The sequence below is a fragment of the Micropterus dolomieu genome, linkage group LG17 (assembly GCF_021292245.1).
Source record: "Micropterus dolomieu isolate WLL.071019.BEF.003 ecotype Adirondacks linkage group LG17, ASM2129224v1, whole genome shotgun sequence".
Taxonomy (NCBI): Eukaryota; Metazoa; Chordata; class Actinopteri; order Centrarchiformes; family Centrarchidae; genus Micropterus; species Micropterus dolomieu.
In genome coordinates this window covers 18,310,798-18,328,161 of record NC_060166.1, presented here as the reverse complement: position 1 = coordinate 18,328,161, position 17,364 = coordinate 18,310,798, and the positions used below count along the sequence as shown (strand labels likewise).

At 41.3% G+C, this 17,364-nt stretch overlaps 1 protein-coding gene across 2 annotated transcripts in view; it reads left to right on the top strand.

Moving 5' to 3' along the window:
- clpb (caseinolytic mitochondrial matrix peptidase chaperone subunit B) overlaps positions 1–17,364 on the top strand; it is a 39,457-nt gene that overhangs the window by 1,132 nt on the left and 20,961 nt on the right. Inside the window, exons 2-5 of one of the 2 annotated variants that reach the window (XM_046073435.1) lie at positions 3,592–4,022; positions 4,315–4,366; positions 7,980–8,066; positions 15,894–15,997. In XM_046073435.1, coding sequence (XP_045929391.1) covers positions 3,592–4,022; positions 4,315–4,366; positions 7,980–8,066; positions 15,894–15,997 — 674 coding nt within the window. Of the gene's footprint in view, positions 1–3,342; positions 4,023–4,314; positions 4,367–7,979; positions 8,067–15,893; positions 15,998–17,364 lie in introns of those variants that run through there. The other variant, XM_046073433.1, reaches the window with a different exon arrangement.

The window sequence follows — 17,364 nt, the reverse complement described above, 5'->3', positions numbered from 1 at the left end:
TAATTTTCCTCTTAGAATCACATATGTGTTTAAATACATTAAAGAAGATTTTCTGTACTTAAGATTGCCTACAGTAGTGTATCCAGTGCTGTGGCCTACCACCCTGATCCACAGCACTCCTATTTACTATTCTAATATACAGTGGTCACTACTGCATATAGACTGCGTGTGCACCCCTCACCACAACTTTGCCATTGTATTATCTTTTCTGCAATTATGGACTTTACTCACTTGCTTTGCAAAGGAGCAGTGCAGCTCTCTTGTTGAAGCTGTTCAAACTACATGCTCAAAGCCATTTTGCTGCCATGCAACAACCTTACTCAACTGTGAATAAAACCCTGCGGAGAGTAACTAAGTATATTTACTCAAGTACTGTACATAAGTACAAATGAAAAGGAATTTGTATTTTACTTGAGTATTTTCTTTTCATGTGACTCTTATACTCCACTACATCTCAGAGGGAAATATTGTACTTTTTCCTATGCTACTTTTATCTGACAGCTTTAGTTACTAATTACTTTACATATTAAGATTTTTACACACAAAACATATGAAGAGTTTATAAAATATATTTTGTTATAAATTAAACTACTCAACAGTTTATACAAGTACAGCTAGTACATTAGTTGTTTGGCAGAAATTTATTTGGCAACTACTTTGATTGTTTAAGTAATTTTTCATGTAAAAACATTTCATGGTTTCAGCTTCACAAATGTGAACATTTGCTGCTTTTCCTTTTGATTATTTTGATGCGATTTTAATCATTCTGAGGTTTGGTCTGACAAAACAAGCATTAGTGTCAATGAAGGTGTCACTTTGGGCTCTGTGCAATTGTGACAACATTTCTCATTATTTTCAATTGATCAAAATTATTAGCACATTAATCCAAAATGAAAAACATTGTTAATTGCAGTGTGATACAAAATAATTCAACCTCAGCCAACTACAACAGTAAAATGTTGTTGTTCATGCTTTATAATATTAATCTAATGATATAATTTATAGCATTACAGTCACAGGAGACATTTTTCATTCATGCATTTTATGCATTGAGTACTTTTACTTTTAATACTTTACGTACATTTTTATGATTATAATTACATGCTTTTACTTAAGTAACAATTGCGATGCAGTAATTTTACTTGTAACAGAGTATTTTTACAGTGACGTATTAGTACTTTGACTTAAGTAAATGATCTGAATACTTCATCCACTACTGGTTGTAATAGCTCAAAGTTTTGTGTCACTGATCCTAATCTCTGACCACCTGGGACAGCTGAGTAAGACAAGACATTACTCACCAGGAGGAGTAGAGCAATGTCATGAATCAAAACATAAAATAGCGCAACTCACAACTTTTAATTATGTCAGTGGTTCACAAACTGGATGGGCCATTGCAGGCAGGTCACACATGACCAAGGGTAGAAAATGTGGAGTGAAACTAAAGTTGGAGAGACATTTTGACTTGCCAAACGCGTAATTTAACGCTGCATTTCATTTCAGCGATTGCTTGAACAGAGCCATAATTAACGTTTACTTACTTTCAAGTATGCTGTCAATATAGTAAGAGAGCCTTGTGTTGTTGTTTTGTGATGTTATTTTAAATAATTAAATTTGGCTGCTTTTGTGACAAGTTGATAAAAATGGTAGTCAAGCCCTTGTGCTGCCATGCAACAAAACGAAAATTCTGCAACAGACTTTTTCCACTGCAGACATATTGACATGTGACAGCAAAAAAAAAAAAAGACAGGACACACAAATATAAGCCATCACATAGTCTCATTGTTGTTCAGATTAGAAACGATGGTGACTTTTAAAAATACTTTAGAGACAGACATGGGCCTAAACATAACGACAGCAGGTTATTGTGGGCAACTTAATCTGTATTTGTTGGTGAGAATAAATGTATTGTCAGGTGTCACCCACACTGACGCCACTGTAGACCAGAGGTAAAGGTAAAGGTGCCAGTACACTTAAGATGGCAGAGCATGATGTCCTCTTATGATTCATGTCTGGTATCAGCACACAACATACCTAACACAGTGAAGCTCTACTCCACTGTGGGAGGCCCAAATTGTCAGAATGGATCTGCTAAGATTGTATTTCAGGAACAAAAACATTTTCTACAACAAACCTGTTTTTCCTGGAATAAACTGTATCTTTAGTGGCAATCTGAGCATATGCTAGGTGTAGATAAAAGAACTAAATGAAAGGGTCTTCACAAAATTTTGAACGATACCTTTCTGAATTATTTTTCTGCTGCAGTGTCACATTTCAACAGGAAGCATTTAAATAAACCGAAGGAAGCAAGATTCTCTCAAAATGCAGTTTCATTGTAATTTTAAAGACGTGCTGATATATTATCTGGAAAATCATGCTTCTTGTGCAGGAAGTAATGAATTTATGCAACGTTTCCTCTCAACTTTGAGCTACAGCCCTACATTTGTTGGCATCTGTGTGTTAACAAGAACCATTTAAATCATTTTAAGTCCATTAGGTTTTCCACAATTCCACAATATCTATTTTGCATTCACAATAAAGCAGATAAAGTACAAACAAAATCCACATCACAAAATCTTGTTCACACTGGGGAGAAAGGCGCGAGGGGCGTCAACAGTATATCATACAGTAAATCCTATATTGTCAACAAGTGACACTTCGGTTTGCATCATCTTTTCTCTCAACATTAAATATGTACAAATGAGAGAGGAGGGGGGTATTGAGCAGTATATCCTGTTTGAAGTATTTAAATTAGATAAGAAGATATGTTTAAATATTGCAGTGAAAGTGTAGTATTTTTGATGTGGTTTCACCAATCTGTGTCCCATTGTGAAAGTGAACCTTTAGGAATGTAGCGCAGCTTAACACAGTTTTCTGCAATAGCATTAAAGTATTGTGTAATGTCTACGCTGCGATGGACTGGCGACCTGTCCAGGGAGTACCCCGACATTTGCCTGCAATGGTCTGCACGTGTAGCTACTATGCAGCCACAGACATCTAATTACACTGTGCTTTAATGCCATCTGGCGGCTATCAAAGGACAAGTACATTTAAAAAAACAACTGCTTGTGTCATCAAATGTAAGCGGAGCCCAAACGAAAGGACCAGAATCCAACTCTGTTCTGTCCGGATACAGTAACTAAACTGTTGACGATGAGCACAGTTTTATACTGATTAATCAAATACAGGACCGCTAACCAGTAAATAAAGTAACATAAATGAGGCATTCACTGACTCCTGTGTATCCAGCTGTAACTGAGTTTGATTTTAAGCGAACACGGAAGTGTGTACAGATACGCATCTCGTCATGGCAGCTGACAACACAGAAGGTTCCAGTAAACAACATTTCCCAGAATGCACCGCGCGTTCTGGTGACATCCACGCTACAATGAGGAGAGGCGGTTGTTTTCGTCTCGGTTGTTGTGATTATCTGCCTGTAAATTGAGGTGTACGTTACAGCGACATTAAGGCAGTGTCCCCGGCCTGTAGGGTGTCTGTGTCCCTCTTGAGTTACTGCCGGGCTGAAAGTTTCATCGTTCACCGCTTGGTTTCTGGTGAGTTTATCGCCATGTTATCATCTGTTCCCACCAGGCTAATTGCGCGAAGGTCGCGCAGCCTGTCACCGTGTAGCCGCGTGCTGCAGACCAGCGCAAGCGGTGGCGCATGCCAGGGCATCCGCGACACACCGGCGGAGACCAACCGCAACCCCATCGTGTCCACTTCCCGTGTCTCCAGAAGGGGACTTTTTGCTGAGGAGACAGCTGGTACCAGTGTGAACCCGTCGGTGCAGTACCACCACCTCACCCCTAGATGGCTGTCCAACCTGGAGAACCGTCGCAGCTCGTGGGCGGCCTTGGCTAGCAGGGGGCGCAACAATAACCAGTACTGGGAGGAGAGCGGGAAGAGTGGTGGAGGTGAAGGACCGGGTACAGAAGGGGCCAGCCGGGGAGGAGTGGCTTCTGCAGGTGTACTGTGTGCTGCAGCCGTGGCCTTCTGCCTGAAGAAGGACTCTGATAACAAAGGTATCAGCTGGCATTGTGTCACGTGGTATAATTGCAGCGACAATTAGTGAAAAGTCACTGACTAGTTTTGTACAGAAAATATTGTCAATCGATACCAATCGAAAAGGCCAGAAACTTTTGTACGTTGTCACAAAATGTATACAAGTATCATATTGATCAATTAAGTTAGGGAAATGTTGAGGAATTGTTTTTGGCTGAAAACAACAGTATTTCCATAATTTGTCAATGTGTACTGAAGTTTTCCGTATTCTCCTCCTGCAATGTTTAATGTCTCTGTTTCTGCAATAACAAGGTGATGCTCTTCTGGAGGCAGCAAGGACCAATAACTCTCAAGATGTGGCCAGGTACCACACACACACAGTCTAAACAAATAAACATTCTTGTGCCCACAGTATGGGATATTTGTCTACGTTTACACTAAGTACATATGCTTCAAGTATATATTTCCCAGACCTGTGTACACTACAACACCTTACACACGGAGCACCCTAGCAACATTAACATGGAGAAGCATCCTTGGTAGTCTCCAGTGTGAACCACATGATCAATGGAGGCTACGAAGTGTAGTAAGGGTGCTCTAGTGGGTAAATAAATGTGACATGGTAGGGTTTTTTGCCATTTTAAAAGATTTATAGTATGCAAGAGAACAGCAAATACTACCTTTAATTTGTTATGAATGGACACTTCCGTTAGGCATGATGAATATTGATTGATGTAAATTTTCTGAAATTCATGGCTGGAGTGGAGGTTTAGCCAAAGTATTCATAAGGAGGACTGCCTTGGTGGATTTGTTCTAGTCAGGTTAAATATATATAAAGCTACTGTTTTTTTCTGAGCTCATTTTTTGTTGTCGTTAAAATCAGTTGGGAATCAGCAGGGCTGAGATATTTATACTAAAGTCAGTGACACTAACGTCATACGACTGAGATGTTTGGTTACTGTAGTATGTAATTTGTAAATGATACAATTTTCTTTGATTGTACTAAATCAAATCACTTATGGCCATCATATTTACATTACTAATGATTGTTTTTGTCAAAGACAATATCCTGCCTCTAATTTTAATATTATTTGTCAAGATATTTTATTTTGTCAGTTTCAACCTGGACTACATTTAACTCCCATTTCCTTGAATAAAGAAACCATGAATGGATCCATCCAAAGTGATCTTCGCAGTATAATAATGTCACTGGCTTTGCTTAGTAGAGAGTGTTTCGTTTCCCAGCATCTTCTGCTCTTTAGTACTGTTCAGATCTCAGATCCTTGTGTAAAGTCACATCTGCTTCCAGAACAGCTGGGTTCACCTGCAGTCATGTCACCTGTAATCTCACCAGTAACCACCAGGTGGAAGAAGAGGCCCATCTGTGCTTGTAAACTGTATGGTCTGAGGAGGAGGTGTTTGCAGGATGGATTCTCATTCTCGGCCACTCAGGGCTCAATTTCAACAGTGTGTCTTGATTTTTCTTCCCATCATACTGATTTTAAGCATTTTAAAGTTGTCCCCCCCCCCCCCCCCCTCCCATTGCATTAACTTTTTATCTTTCTAACTCACAAATGAAAATACACCCATGCTGTGAGGCCAATCTATAAACTTAAACATAGTCCTCTGGGAACTCAGAGACACAGCCACCTGTGTGTGTGTGTGTGTGCGCGCACAGCTCTCAATGCATGTGTGGTTTTTACAGGGCTTTTACTACTTCTTGGTCTCTTCTGTTCTGCTGATGCATTACAAAACTTGAGTAAAAATTAAAAGTGTTCACACTGTAGTCAAATTCTACATTCTGCAATGTGCTGAGTAATATATTATTACCTACCTTTGGTTACAGAAAGTCACTAAATTTGCTCTTCATTATGATGGATGGATGGATGGATTTCCTGTCAGACATGCTGCTCACCTTTGGGCAAGAATCATGTGTGTTAAATCTGTGCTCGCATGTGTACTGTGTCTCTTTAGGTGTTTGTATCGGTGTAGTTGAGCGCAGCGTACACATGCTTGTCCATGTGTGTCTCCGTTTGCTGGCTTGGGTTACCTGTGCCCATGTGGCAGATGGTGAAGGTGAGAGTGCAGTGAAGACGGTCAGCCAGACAGCCAGTCAGCAGATGTGTTAAGTGCTTTTGGTTTACTTTCTAGAAGTGGTAGAGTGTCAGGGTGTGTCTGCTGAGAGGCAGTGGAGAGGATGGATGTCTCGTTTTCACACAGGCTTTATAAAAAGCAGTTGTACTACAACTGTGGTGAAGCACTTTATAATCTTGAGAGATTTAAACACTGGAAGGTGTGCATGGAGTTGATGCGCTGACAGGAGACCCAGGCTTTATCATAAGATGCAGGATACATTGCTAATGGTTCATGTTGGCTGATAATGATGATGACATTTTAGCAGCTGTTCATACTTGGTGTTTATATTCAATATGTTTAGATACTAAAATGTTATTGGTTTATGTAGTTAATATTTCTCTTCCAGCCTTCTTATTCCAGCCTTGCTTGTGAAACCACATGTTGTAAAACCACATTAAAGATTTTTTTGTAGGTTGCTTTCATTGCAGGATTTCCAGATATGGTGCTCTCTTTATCTGCCACATTAGAAGGCATCAATTCCTGGACAATTAGGAATGTACCGATCTGACCTTTTCAGTCCCGATACCAAGACATGGGCTTTAGGTAATGTAAATGTAGGTATCAGCCAATGCTGAATATCGATCAGACACCAGTGTAAAATGAATAAGCTGCATTCCTCGCTATGAGGAAGAGGCTGGGAATTGTGTTCTTTGGCACAATGTTTCTGGGGTGCTTGATTAAGTTGTTATATTTTGCAGTGCTGCTGCCACCCCTCGAAACATTGGCTTTGCAGATTTTGCAAATAGCTGTGGATCTTGTTGGCTTAGCAAGCACGGAATACCTCCAAACTGCTGATCCCTTGTTTTTTGTTCCCCTCATGCTATGTTAGCTCTCCTAGCAGAATGTTCAGGTCTACGCATCGCATAGTACGTGCATAATTGAACAGACTAGATCAGCCCCCGTATCCCCAATACTCGATCCAGCTATTTGAGTCGGTATCGGATCGGTGCATCCTTAGACAATATCCAAGTTTCATTTAAGGGCAGGTTGTCCAGATACATTGGTCAACCTCCTAAAATATGCAGAAAATGTAACAAAACAATGTCTGAAATGTCATTCTGAGCTTAGTGTCACCTCTACTTGTAGAGATGACGCAGCTCAGTGTCTCTTGACATACTTGACTTGACCCTTTCTGTCCTCAAGCACCGTTCATCTACAGCACTTTTCCATCCAACTATGTCATGTAGTTGTTTGGTGAAATGCAAAAGCGCTGACTTCCCACAATGCCACTTCTTTAACTTCTGGTAAAATTAAAGTAGTGTGAGCTTCTCGGTTTGACTGAACTGTAACGGGTACTGCACACTGAAGAGCTCGCATGTAGTGGAAGTGGTGATGTGCCGTCTCTCCTACCAAAACTCTCATCCTATATGCAGACCAGGCAGTGAAAACAGAGCCAGGGAGCTTCAGAGACGAGTGCAGACCAGACAGAGGCCACTGTGTTGACTGTAAACACACACGCTGTCTGCGTGCTCAGCACTAGAGACGACAGACGGATCACTTACACCCACCCACACACACACACTTATAAAGACTGTGCCACTCCAGTACCTGATGTCATACCCTGGGGCAGAAAAGTCAACACACACCTGGCTTACACGCACACGGACACATTAACTGGCCAAGGAGCAAGTGCGTGGCTTCAGATAAAGACAAAGACATCATGGGTGTGTCTAACAAGGAAGGGCGTTGATACAGTCACACAAGAACCAGTCTTTATTCTCGCATCATTATACATGTGTTAAGACTCTGATAAAACACCTTAACTAATAACATTGAAACTTTGGCATATTCAGATGCCCTCCACAATATGTTAACCACTTTTTGTTTCTTCTTCCCATCAGGCTTTTAAAAGAAGGGGTCGACCCAAATCACCGCCACCGTCTAGGCTGGACTGCTCTTATGGTGGCTGCCATGAACCGACAGCACAGGTGTGTGTGTGTGTGTGTGTTTCATCCAAACTAAACCCTACTGATGAAATCACGTGTTTCTGAGACACGCTCCCCGGTGAGCATATGTAACAGTGTTTGTAGTGTCTCGGTATCACGCAGCTGTCTGCATGAGCAAGCGTGTGAGCATATGTCCTCCGTGTCCCTGCGCTCGTTGTTACAGTAGGTCTTCAGAAGTGCAAAGTGCGACTTTCAGACTGACAGACGGTCTTTACCCGTTCCCCCATCTCTCTGTCCAACAAATTAAATTAGCCTCCTGGCCCCCAGAACACACACAACACAGAGAGGGGCTGAGGTTAAGGCCAGGCCAAATCCAATTTACAAGGGTGCTTTATTTTTTTTTTTTCTTCCTCCATCAGGACTGTGTGGTCACTCTTTTGTTTAATTAAGGGCCTCATGTGTCGGTGAGAAATTTTAATTTTATAAAAGCTTAAAATGAGCTTACTTTAAATCTGTAGTTACAGTTGCTCCCCATAGTTTGTAAGATAGTTTGAATTAAAGCTACTAAAATGGAAACGTCTTGTGACATTTTGTGTTTTCAGGTTTTGGAGCTTAGAAATTGTTTATTTCAAATTTTAGATTGTAGATTTTTTGCATTTTATGCCAATGTGTTCTGATACTGAAATATTTATATAAATTGGTTGTGTTGGTTCGGATAATCAGTTAATAATTAGAATTTTATTTTTTCAAGAAAAATTGCCAAATGTTTGCTGGTTCAAGCTCCTCAAATGTGACAATTTGCTGCTTTTAAGTAATTATTAGATTGGATGTCTTTGGAATTTGGACAAAACCAGTGATTTGGCGACGTACCCTTGGGTTCCTGGACATTTTGATGAGCACTGTTCCCAATGTTCTGCCATTTTTATAGACTATAATCAATCAGTCGTGTAAAAAAAAAAAATAAAAAATGGATTAATCGTTACTAAAAAAAAGATTTGTTAGTTGCACTTTCTTCAGCACACTGTATGGTCTGTAACTCATCCTCAGAGACAAATATGATCATATACTTTGATTATTTCACTTTGTGCTGATGTTTGAGCTCCAGCATGTCTTTATATTTAATGACGTGCGCTGAGTGATTGTTGGCGTGGAACATATTGATGTATGTAATGTGTTTTATTGGATACAAATTTGAGTTGGAAGTTTGTCTTGTGTGTCTGTGTGTGTGTGTGTGTGTGTGTGTGTGTGTGTGTGTGTTTGTTATGAGTGCTATAACTCAGTGAGGCAGTGACACTCCTCTGTGTTTAATCCCGTCTTCCAACCCCCCAGTGAGCCGTCACTGCTGCAGGGAAGACAGAACATCAGTTCACACACATCAGTCACACATGTCTCTCTATCTCACACACACACACACACACACACACACACACACACACACACACACACACATACAAATCCAGTCACAAAATATCCACACACACAAGTAAGGATACACACACACAGACAGACAAGAGGAGTTTATACAAAATATCTTACAGGCCAACTGCCTATTACTCAGTCACACACAACTTTATTTGCAGCCGTTAAGTGAAAACAAAGGGAGCATTACTCATGGACAAGGTTTCGCCTGTAGCTAGATGTCAGCATGGATCTTACTGTTGAATTACTTCACCCCCCCACGCTGTATTTGTATTTACCTGGACCAGAAGTGATAACCGTGTTTTAAGAGACAGAAGATTTCACCACAGTGCCATTTCAGAGGAAACTGTTTGTGGGTGTAGCGTCCACCAGGCAGCCTCTCTAGTGTTCAGGGGTCGAGGTGCGGCTGTGTGAGGGAATCAGTGGGTGAAGTAGAGGGGTGTGTAAGAATTAAGGGTGAGACTTCAGGGGGGCGTGTGTGTGCTTAGCTTTGATGTGGGGCTAAATCAGGGAGGCGCAGGGCCTGGTCACTGTTTGCACTCTTTAACACACAATACCCATCTCCATCTCTCTTTCTCTCCCTCCATCCCTCCCTCGCTGCATTCACGTGCACAATGAGCGCTCGGCCGAGTGTAACGCCTGTTGACCGTTCCGACCTGTCGGACCAAGTGACTCGACGGGAGGGAGAGGGAATGCGACGAGGGGAAGCGGTGGGATGATGGGACGAGAGGATGAGTGTCTCGTTGGGAAAGCGAGGAGAGAATAGTTTAGCTGTGGAGAGAGAGAGTGATGTGGAGTGGGATTATGGGTTTGCGGCCGGGATTAGCTGGATTGAATAGAGGTGAAAATTACCACAGGTCTCCCAGTGAAATATTATCATCACTTGGTCACGGTACAACACGATTGTGATGGTAAGCGGTCTGGTTAATGACATAGTCAGTTAACATGTATTTCATTGTTTCTTACATGAACACTAAAACAATGTTCCTTCCCTGATAATATAATAAACAACAACTTCAAAGATATTCCACCCTGTGCCACATTAAAGCCACATTAATGGGTTTTTGTATAATTATTTAATTATGTGCATTGCTAAAGTCTAAGAATACAGTGCTGGAAATGAGAGATTACCATCTCCTTTTTTGATTTCACAGATGTACAGCAGCCATGCAATGATTAAGAGAGCAGCAGCCATTGGAAGTTGGACATGAACTTCACCACTTTGCACAGTTAATTTAAAAGAGAGAAAAAAAGAGTTTAAGTGGGTTGAATTGAATATTTTGGCTTCTTAAATGCTTTAAAGGAAAACGTCTATTATATTGTACATGCTGTTATTGTTCTTGTGGCTACATTTTCTACTTTGCCGTAGACAAAGAAATGCACTTAATAATGTTAAATGGGCTACCTGATGACCATACACCCATGAGGAACTTTTATATATTCTGACTTTCTTTGATGGGATTAAGCAAAAACAAACTGAGCTAAGTTGTGCTTAGAAGCAACCATTGAAGTCATAATAGTGTGAATGGTTTTCCACAGGACCATTGTAACATTCCTCTCTGTAATATTTAAAACCTGAGCCATTTCTTTTTTTATTCCAAGGCTGCCTCATTACAGTATTTGATGAAAGTGTCTTCTTTTAAACATGGTTACTGTCTTACAAGTTACTTACAAGTTCTGTGTTTAAAAAGTAAGTTTTGTGTACAGGCTGAAGATTAAAATGTACGTCATAATTTGCACGCAAAATACTTGGAAGAAAATTCAGCTAAATAAAATGTACATTTTGACCAACCCGGTTATTTGGCTGGAAAAAAAAAACTTAAATGCATTGAACCTCTGTTCCTGGCATCTATCTGACCCCAGGTGTGCACCAGGTGAGATGAGGTCAAGTGAGGTCCAGCGTCTGGGCCAGGTGGTCAGAGACATGGATGGTCAGTTCGGCTCAGGTGTCTATTATAGCGCAGGAGAGACGGAAGTGTCTTTTCCTGTCTTCCCTCCAGGGCAAGGATGGGAAACTAACACCAGTCGCCTGCTGGCAAACCTGGGAGGTTAAATCTACCAGCCTCTGCACCGCCTTGTTAAGCAAACTGTGCTCATTGTGTCGAGATTTTGATTCACCAGCTGGATGGTGGTATAGCACGGAGAGCGTCCTGTAACTGGTCCAAATTTCAAGCATCTGTTCTGTCAAAGTGTTCTCGAGCAAGACGCAGACTCCCAATTACGCTGATGTCATTTTAAAATTACATTGAGGTCATTTTAATACCAACTGTAGTGAATTGTTCGATCAGAGGAAGAAAATTGCAAAAATATATATACTTAAGGATGAGAAAGAATGGGGGAAGGAGGATTAATTGAGGAATTCAGTTCAACAAAATGCTGACCATATTTCATGTTATGTCTTGTGCCGCTCAGACAGCAACAGAGGGTCAAGACAATGGACATAAGACTGGCGGGGCTGTTAAGTCAGTAGCAGCTAGATAACCCCCTCCTTATTTAGCTAACGTGCACTTTGTCTTGGTTTAGCTATGAAAGTAAAATAAAATTCGTATCTGGTAATTTACAGATAACATTGTTTCAGTTCTTATAAGCTCATATTAGGAAGTCTGTAATTTTAACTTTTGGCGCAGTCCTTTAAAATGGGAGTTTAACCTAATTAACCTCTGCATGCCTTCAGTTTGGCCTCAAATTAGTGCTGCAGCTCTCCTCCTAAATGTCCCAAATAAAGTTAGCCACTTGATCATCAGTTGATTAGTAAAACTATAAACTGTTTTCAAAAGCTCATTAGTTTTAGCGCTATCCTGTATAATTAAATCTACCTCTTTTTTTTATCTTTTTAGCTGCACTTCCCTCCTTTCATCCACTCCTCCTCCTCCTTCTCCTCCTCCTCTGCAGTTTTCCTCTCTTTATCCCGCCGTGTTTACCTTTCTGATGCCATTAACCCTTTTCAGACCATCTCATTTCTTCACACAGTCCTGCCCAGCCTCCTGTGACCAACCATAGTTTGAGTTTGTGTGTGTGTCTGTATGTGTCTCAGAGGATGCATCTATGTGTTTGTAGAAGTGCTTGCAAGGGTGAGAGGAGAGCCCTCCGTGGGTCACGGCCCCCCTGCCGCCCCCAGCCACAGTGATACAGTAACAAAAGGGGACCCCCCGATAGTCCTTTATACCCCCTCAGCAAGGTCAGCCACAAAGACCTGGCCAGGCTGTTCTCAGCCTCGCTCTCCCACAGGAACACACATGTTCTGTAGTGACGACATAAACTACCAAAGTCAGATTTTAATGATATTAATGGGAATGAGGGATCAGTTTTTTTCTTTAGTTTTACTGATATGTGCATTAATGATTCTTTGATAAACAAAGCAAAAATGCCAAAAATTTGTTAGTTGCAGCTTCTCAAATGCAAAGAGTTGATGCTTTTCTTAATCATATCTAATAAGTATCTTTGGGTTTAGACTGTTGAGCGGAAAAAACAAGTAATTTGAATACGTCACCTTGGACATTGTTCACTATTTAATGCTAAACGTTTCATGGTGAAACTAATAACTATAAAAACTGCATTGCAAGTATTGATACATGCTTCAAATATTTTACTGCTTCAGTCTGTTGTCACATTGTTTTATATATTTATAAATGTTTTGTCCTGTTAGACTATCTTTCGAGTTGTTTTTTTCTTAAAACCTGCACTTCTTCTGTTGTTGTAACAGGTGAACAGGTTGTTTAATTTCACACCTCACCTTTAGGTTGACTCTGTGGTGTAATATCAGTCGCTTCATCATTTCTGACGTCGTATCTCATGTCACTGCTCATTTTTAAGGGCACATGTTCTCCCCAAGGGAAGCCGAGGCCTGTTACGTGGTCAGACGTAGTCGCTCTAAAAAAGGAGTCCACTTCATCCTCCTTTAAATAATCATTTTGCTCAATTTAAGCCCTTTCAGGCCCCTGCCATAACCATTTAGCTGAGAACCATCCATCACTCCCTCCCAGGCTGCATTACGTAGTCACAGGTCTAATGGCAGCCGGCAGCGTACTGGCAGGGTTCATGTTTCGGCCATCGCCCCAGTTCTCGCTGACGGTGGGCACAGACTAGCTGACTAGTTTTTGGGTGTATTCATGTGCATGTCTGTCTCAATGTCAAAGCCACTGCTCACGTTCATGGTGGTAAATGTAAAGTGTGTGTTCTGTAGACGGAGAGACGGTACCTGGAATGTCCGTTGGGTCACAGTGAGTGGTGTTGCCGAGGTACTCGTGTTTGTTCTATAAGGCGGTACGCTCCAATGAAGTGCTACACACAGACACCCCACCCCACCCCTACCCTCACCCCCAACAGCGCCGGAAACAGGCCCGACCCTTGCCCCCTTTCCATGTGCGCATATGTGCATGCTACGAAGCAGACAAGTGTGTAGTGAAAATCCACCACAAGGGAGAGACTAGAAACGTTGGAAGTCAGGTGAAGGAGTCATTGTCAATTAAGTTAGATATTTGCATCTGTGTACAGCATATTCGTTTTCAAGCCATGAGGTTGGGAGAAACTGTGTTACAAGGTCATGGTTATGTTTGGTGACGTGAAGGAAGCAGGTCTTCTCCCAGTCCCAAATCTAATCTGCATCCTACTTCCTGTAACCTGACTGCATATTTAGGTGCTGTGGCATGTGCTCTTAAGAAAGATGTAAATCTTCTCTGTAAGATGATAAAGATTTGTTTATTTCGAATATATGTAAAAAGAAACATCCAACAGGAAAATGCAATCAAATAAACAAATCAAAATGATTAAATAACAGAATAATAGTTACAGCCAAAGGAAAATATTTTTTTGAAACCTATTCAAAAAGGAGTGGGAAGAAGGAAAAAAAACGTATTTACTCCCACCCTGTGCCCACAAATCAAATTCTTACAATATACTGAGGAAGCTATCCCTTACTTGTCCCAGGTTGTATTAAGCCATTTTGAGCACTGTTGAAAATGAGAAGGCAGCTTTAGGACAATATTGGATTTATAATATGTTTGGCATAAATGTGAAGAACCTTTTGTTTTTAATTCACTGGATTCCCCCAAAACGGGAAACTCTCGGATACTTAATGTATAAACAGTAGGGGTGTGACGAAACACGAGATGAGACAAGATTCGAGATTGGGTTCACAAGATTGAGACGAGACGAGATTTTAACACTATTTTTAAGAAATCTTTAATGCTGAATTATATGAACATTTTGAGCATTATACACTTTGTTTCCTGCATTCTGATGAATTTTTTGCATTTATTTAAATAAAAAGAAACACAAAATTCAGGTGGCAGGTGATGATTCAAAATCTATAACAGAATATAATGCAGTGCAGCTCTCAGTCATTCTGTGCTGCTATCAGATCTGTTCCTCCTGTATATCAACTTATTTAATATCATCCGTGCTGAGTCATGATTTAGTCTTCCCTCCTCTTTGTGTCTCTGTTTGGGGAAGTAACCTCTTTAAATGTGATTGTGGCACCTTTTCACCTCAATGATAAAGTATTACATTTTAATTTAGTTATAAACTCCTGGACTTTAATAGCTCCTATGTTTCAGCAGGTTTTCTGCTCGTGGTCAAAGATTTCTGCTCATTCAGAATCTCTCCCACATATCCTATCGGTGTTCTCTGACATGTGCAGAGAAAAGTCATAATATTACCAGACTAACTTCATCATTTAATGAGAAGTCTACCTGCCCTTTACTCTGCTGTGAATTACGTCTTTGTTCCAACTGTGGAGTAACGTTACCCCCTTCAGACCGTTTGACCGACGCTGTTTGTGACTGCATGTTGTATGTGAAACCGAAAGTAAATGAAACCCTTTTGATCAGGCAGAAATCTCACCACAAATTCACACGTTATCTTCCAGTGCAGCTCACAGTTCCAAACAGAGCAGGCTGCGCTTCAGTTTTTACATGTTTATGTTGCAAGACCCTTCCAGCTACCACTTCTCACAGCTGTCTAGACCAGTGACCGTATATAAAAAGGTCTGGACTCACAGCGCGAGCGGGTTCAGCTGATTACCATCACAGCGTATGCTGGTGTGGCATCAACTGGGCGGAGTTGATTCGCTCTGTGAGGCTTATCAGTTATACATTTGTATCTCACTGCATGAGAAAATTGTGTGGCTTGACAGCGTGTGAAAAATGTAATTTGTGTGAGTCTCGCAAGACAGCTTTTTACCTGACGAGAATTCTCGTCACATAATCTCGAAATATCGTGTGGCGCAAGATCTCGTCTTGGGTAGAGAAACAGTGTCTTAATCGAATTCCCGAATAATTGCTATATCTTGATATACATACGTTGACATAACAATGTAAATGTACACATAATGCCGACACATAGTATTCCTTATGTGTTTAGGCAGTGGTGGCTGCTTGATGTAATACAAGTTCAAGGCAGGACTATTAAACATCTTTACATGCGTGACTTGTGTCTTTTGCTGTCTTTCAGTGTGGTGAAGGTCCTGCTCGACGCCGGTGCCGACCCAAACGCCGGAGATCACTTCAACAACGTTTACGACACCTCGCGGGAGAAAGGCATCCACTCGCTGGAAGGTGAAAAAGAAAAGAACACTTTGCGACTGTGTTTGCATTGTGACACGCGGGCTTGTGTGTGCGGTTGCATTATTACACACATGAATCCAAAGTGTTGAACCAGATATTATTATAATTTGCATAATGATTTGCATATATGTACATGTTTCATTTCTTCCGTGTTATTTATTTTGTATGTTCTGTGACAAGTAGTGTGTGTTTTACTTGTTTCTGAGCAGCGCACAAACACACAGACAAGATGGCACACACACACACACACTTTAACCCCCCCCCCCCCCCCCCCCCCCCCCCCCCCAGTCTGTGTTGGGTTTCTGCAGACATATTTATATGGGATATGTATATTGCAGACATTTATATGGCTGTCAGGTTTGGGTCCACGTGGGGCCGGCGTAGCGTGGGGAAGTGTTTCCCAGACGCATGCTGATGGATGGGCTAGGGGGGCCTGTGCGACGCTTTATTGGGTTAGCTATGATTATCCCGCCCTGTGTCTCTCTCTCTCTCACCCACACACACACAGACACAGCATAGAGAGACTGCCAGAGAGAGAGAGAGAGTGGGATGGATGGAGGAAGGGAAAGACAGATGAAGGAAGGAAAAATGAAAGGAGGAAGGCAGTGGAAGAAAGGGAAGGGAAGATGGTGGGGAGCAGCGAGAGATGGAGCGAAGGAGGCGTTAAAAGATGGAGGAGAAGGAAGAAGATGTGGATGTTTGGAGGGGTGATAGAGGGAAGGAGGGATTGAAGGAAATGGGTGGGATGATGAGGGAGGGAGAGGAAGTCAGGAAATGGATGAGACAAAGTTATTGGGATAGAGGGGGGGGGGGGGGGGAAGAGGGCGCAAGTGATGAAAGGAATTGATAGATACTGAGGAGGAGAGGAAGGAGGAAAAAAATAAAAATGGATGATGGAGGAGTGGCAGTAGATGAGTGCTCTTATGAAAAAGAGAAGTAAGGAGAGAATGATAGACTATCTTTATTATTAGTTAGGAGCGCAGCAAAGGAGACCATAAAACACAACTCGCATTATTCCTATCACGTTGGACAGTTGAACTTAAATCTGTGAAAATGAACAACTCTTCTAAACCTGGAAACGGGAAAAACAATTTTGCAGTCCGCAGCGTTATCATTGTTACACTTTCTGAATAGATTGATTAAAGAAAGTTCTTACAGATTTAAAGGCTCTAACATTTCCAGTTAAAGTTGTTTGTTAATTCATCATACACATCTGTTCAGCTCCACAAAGTATAATGTTTACATTTCAGATTGAACTCGTGCCTCTCCATCTTTGAGGAATTACTGTGTTTTGTGTTGTGTAGTAGCGTATTTTGCAGTCACTTGTGAGTCTAACCGTATTAAAAAAAAATGCCCCG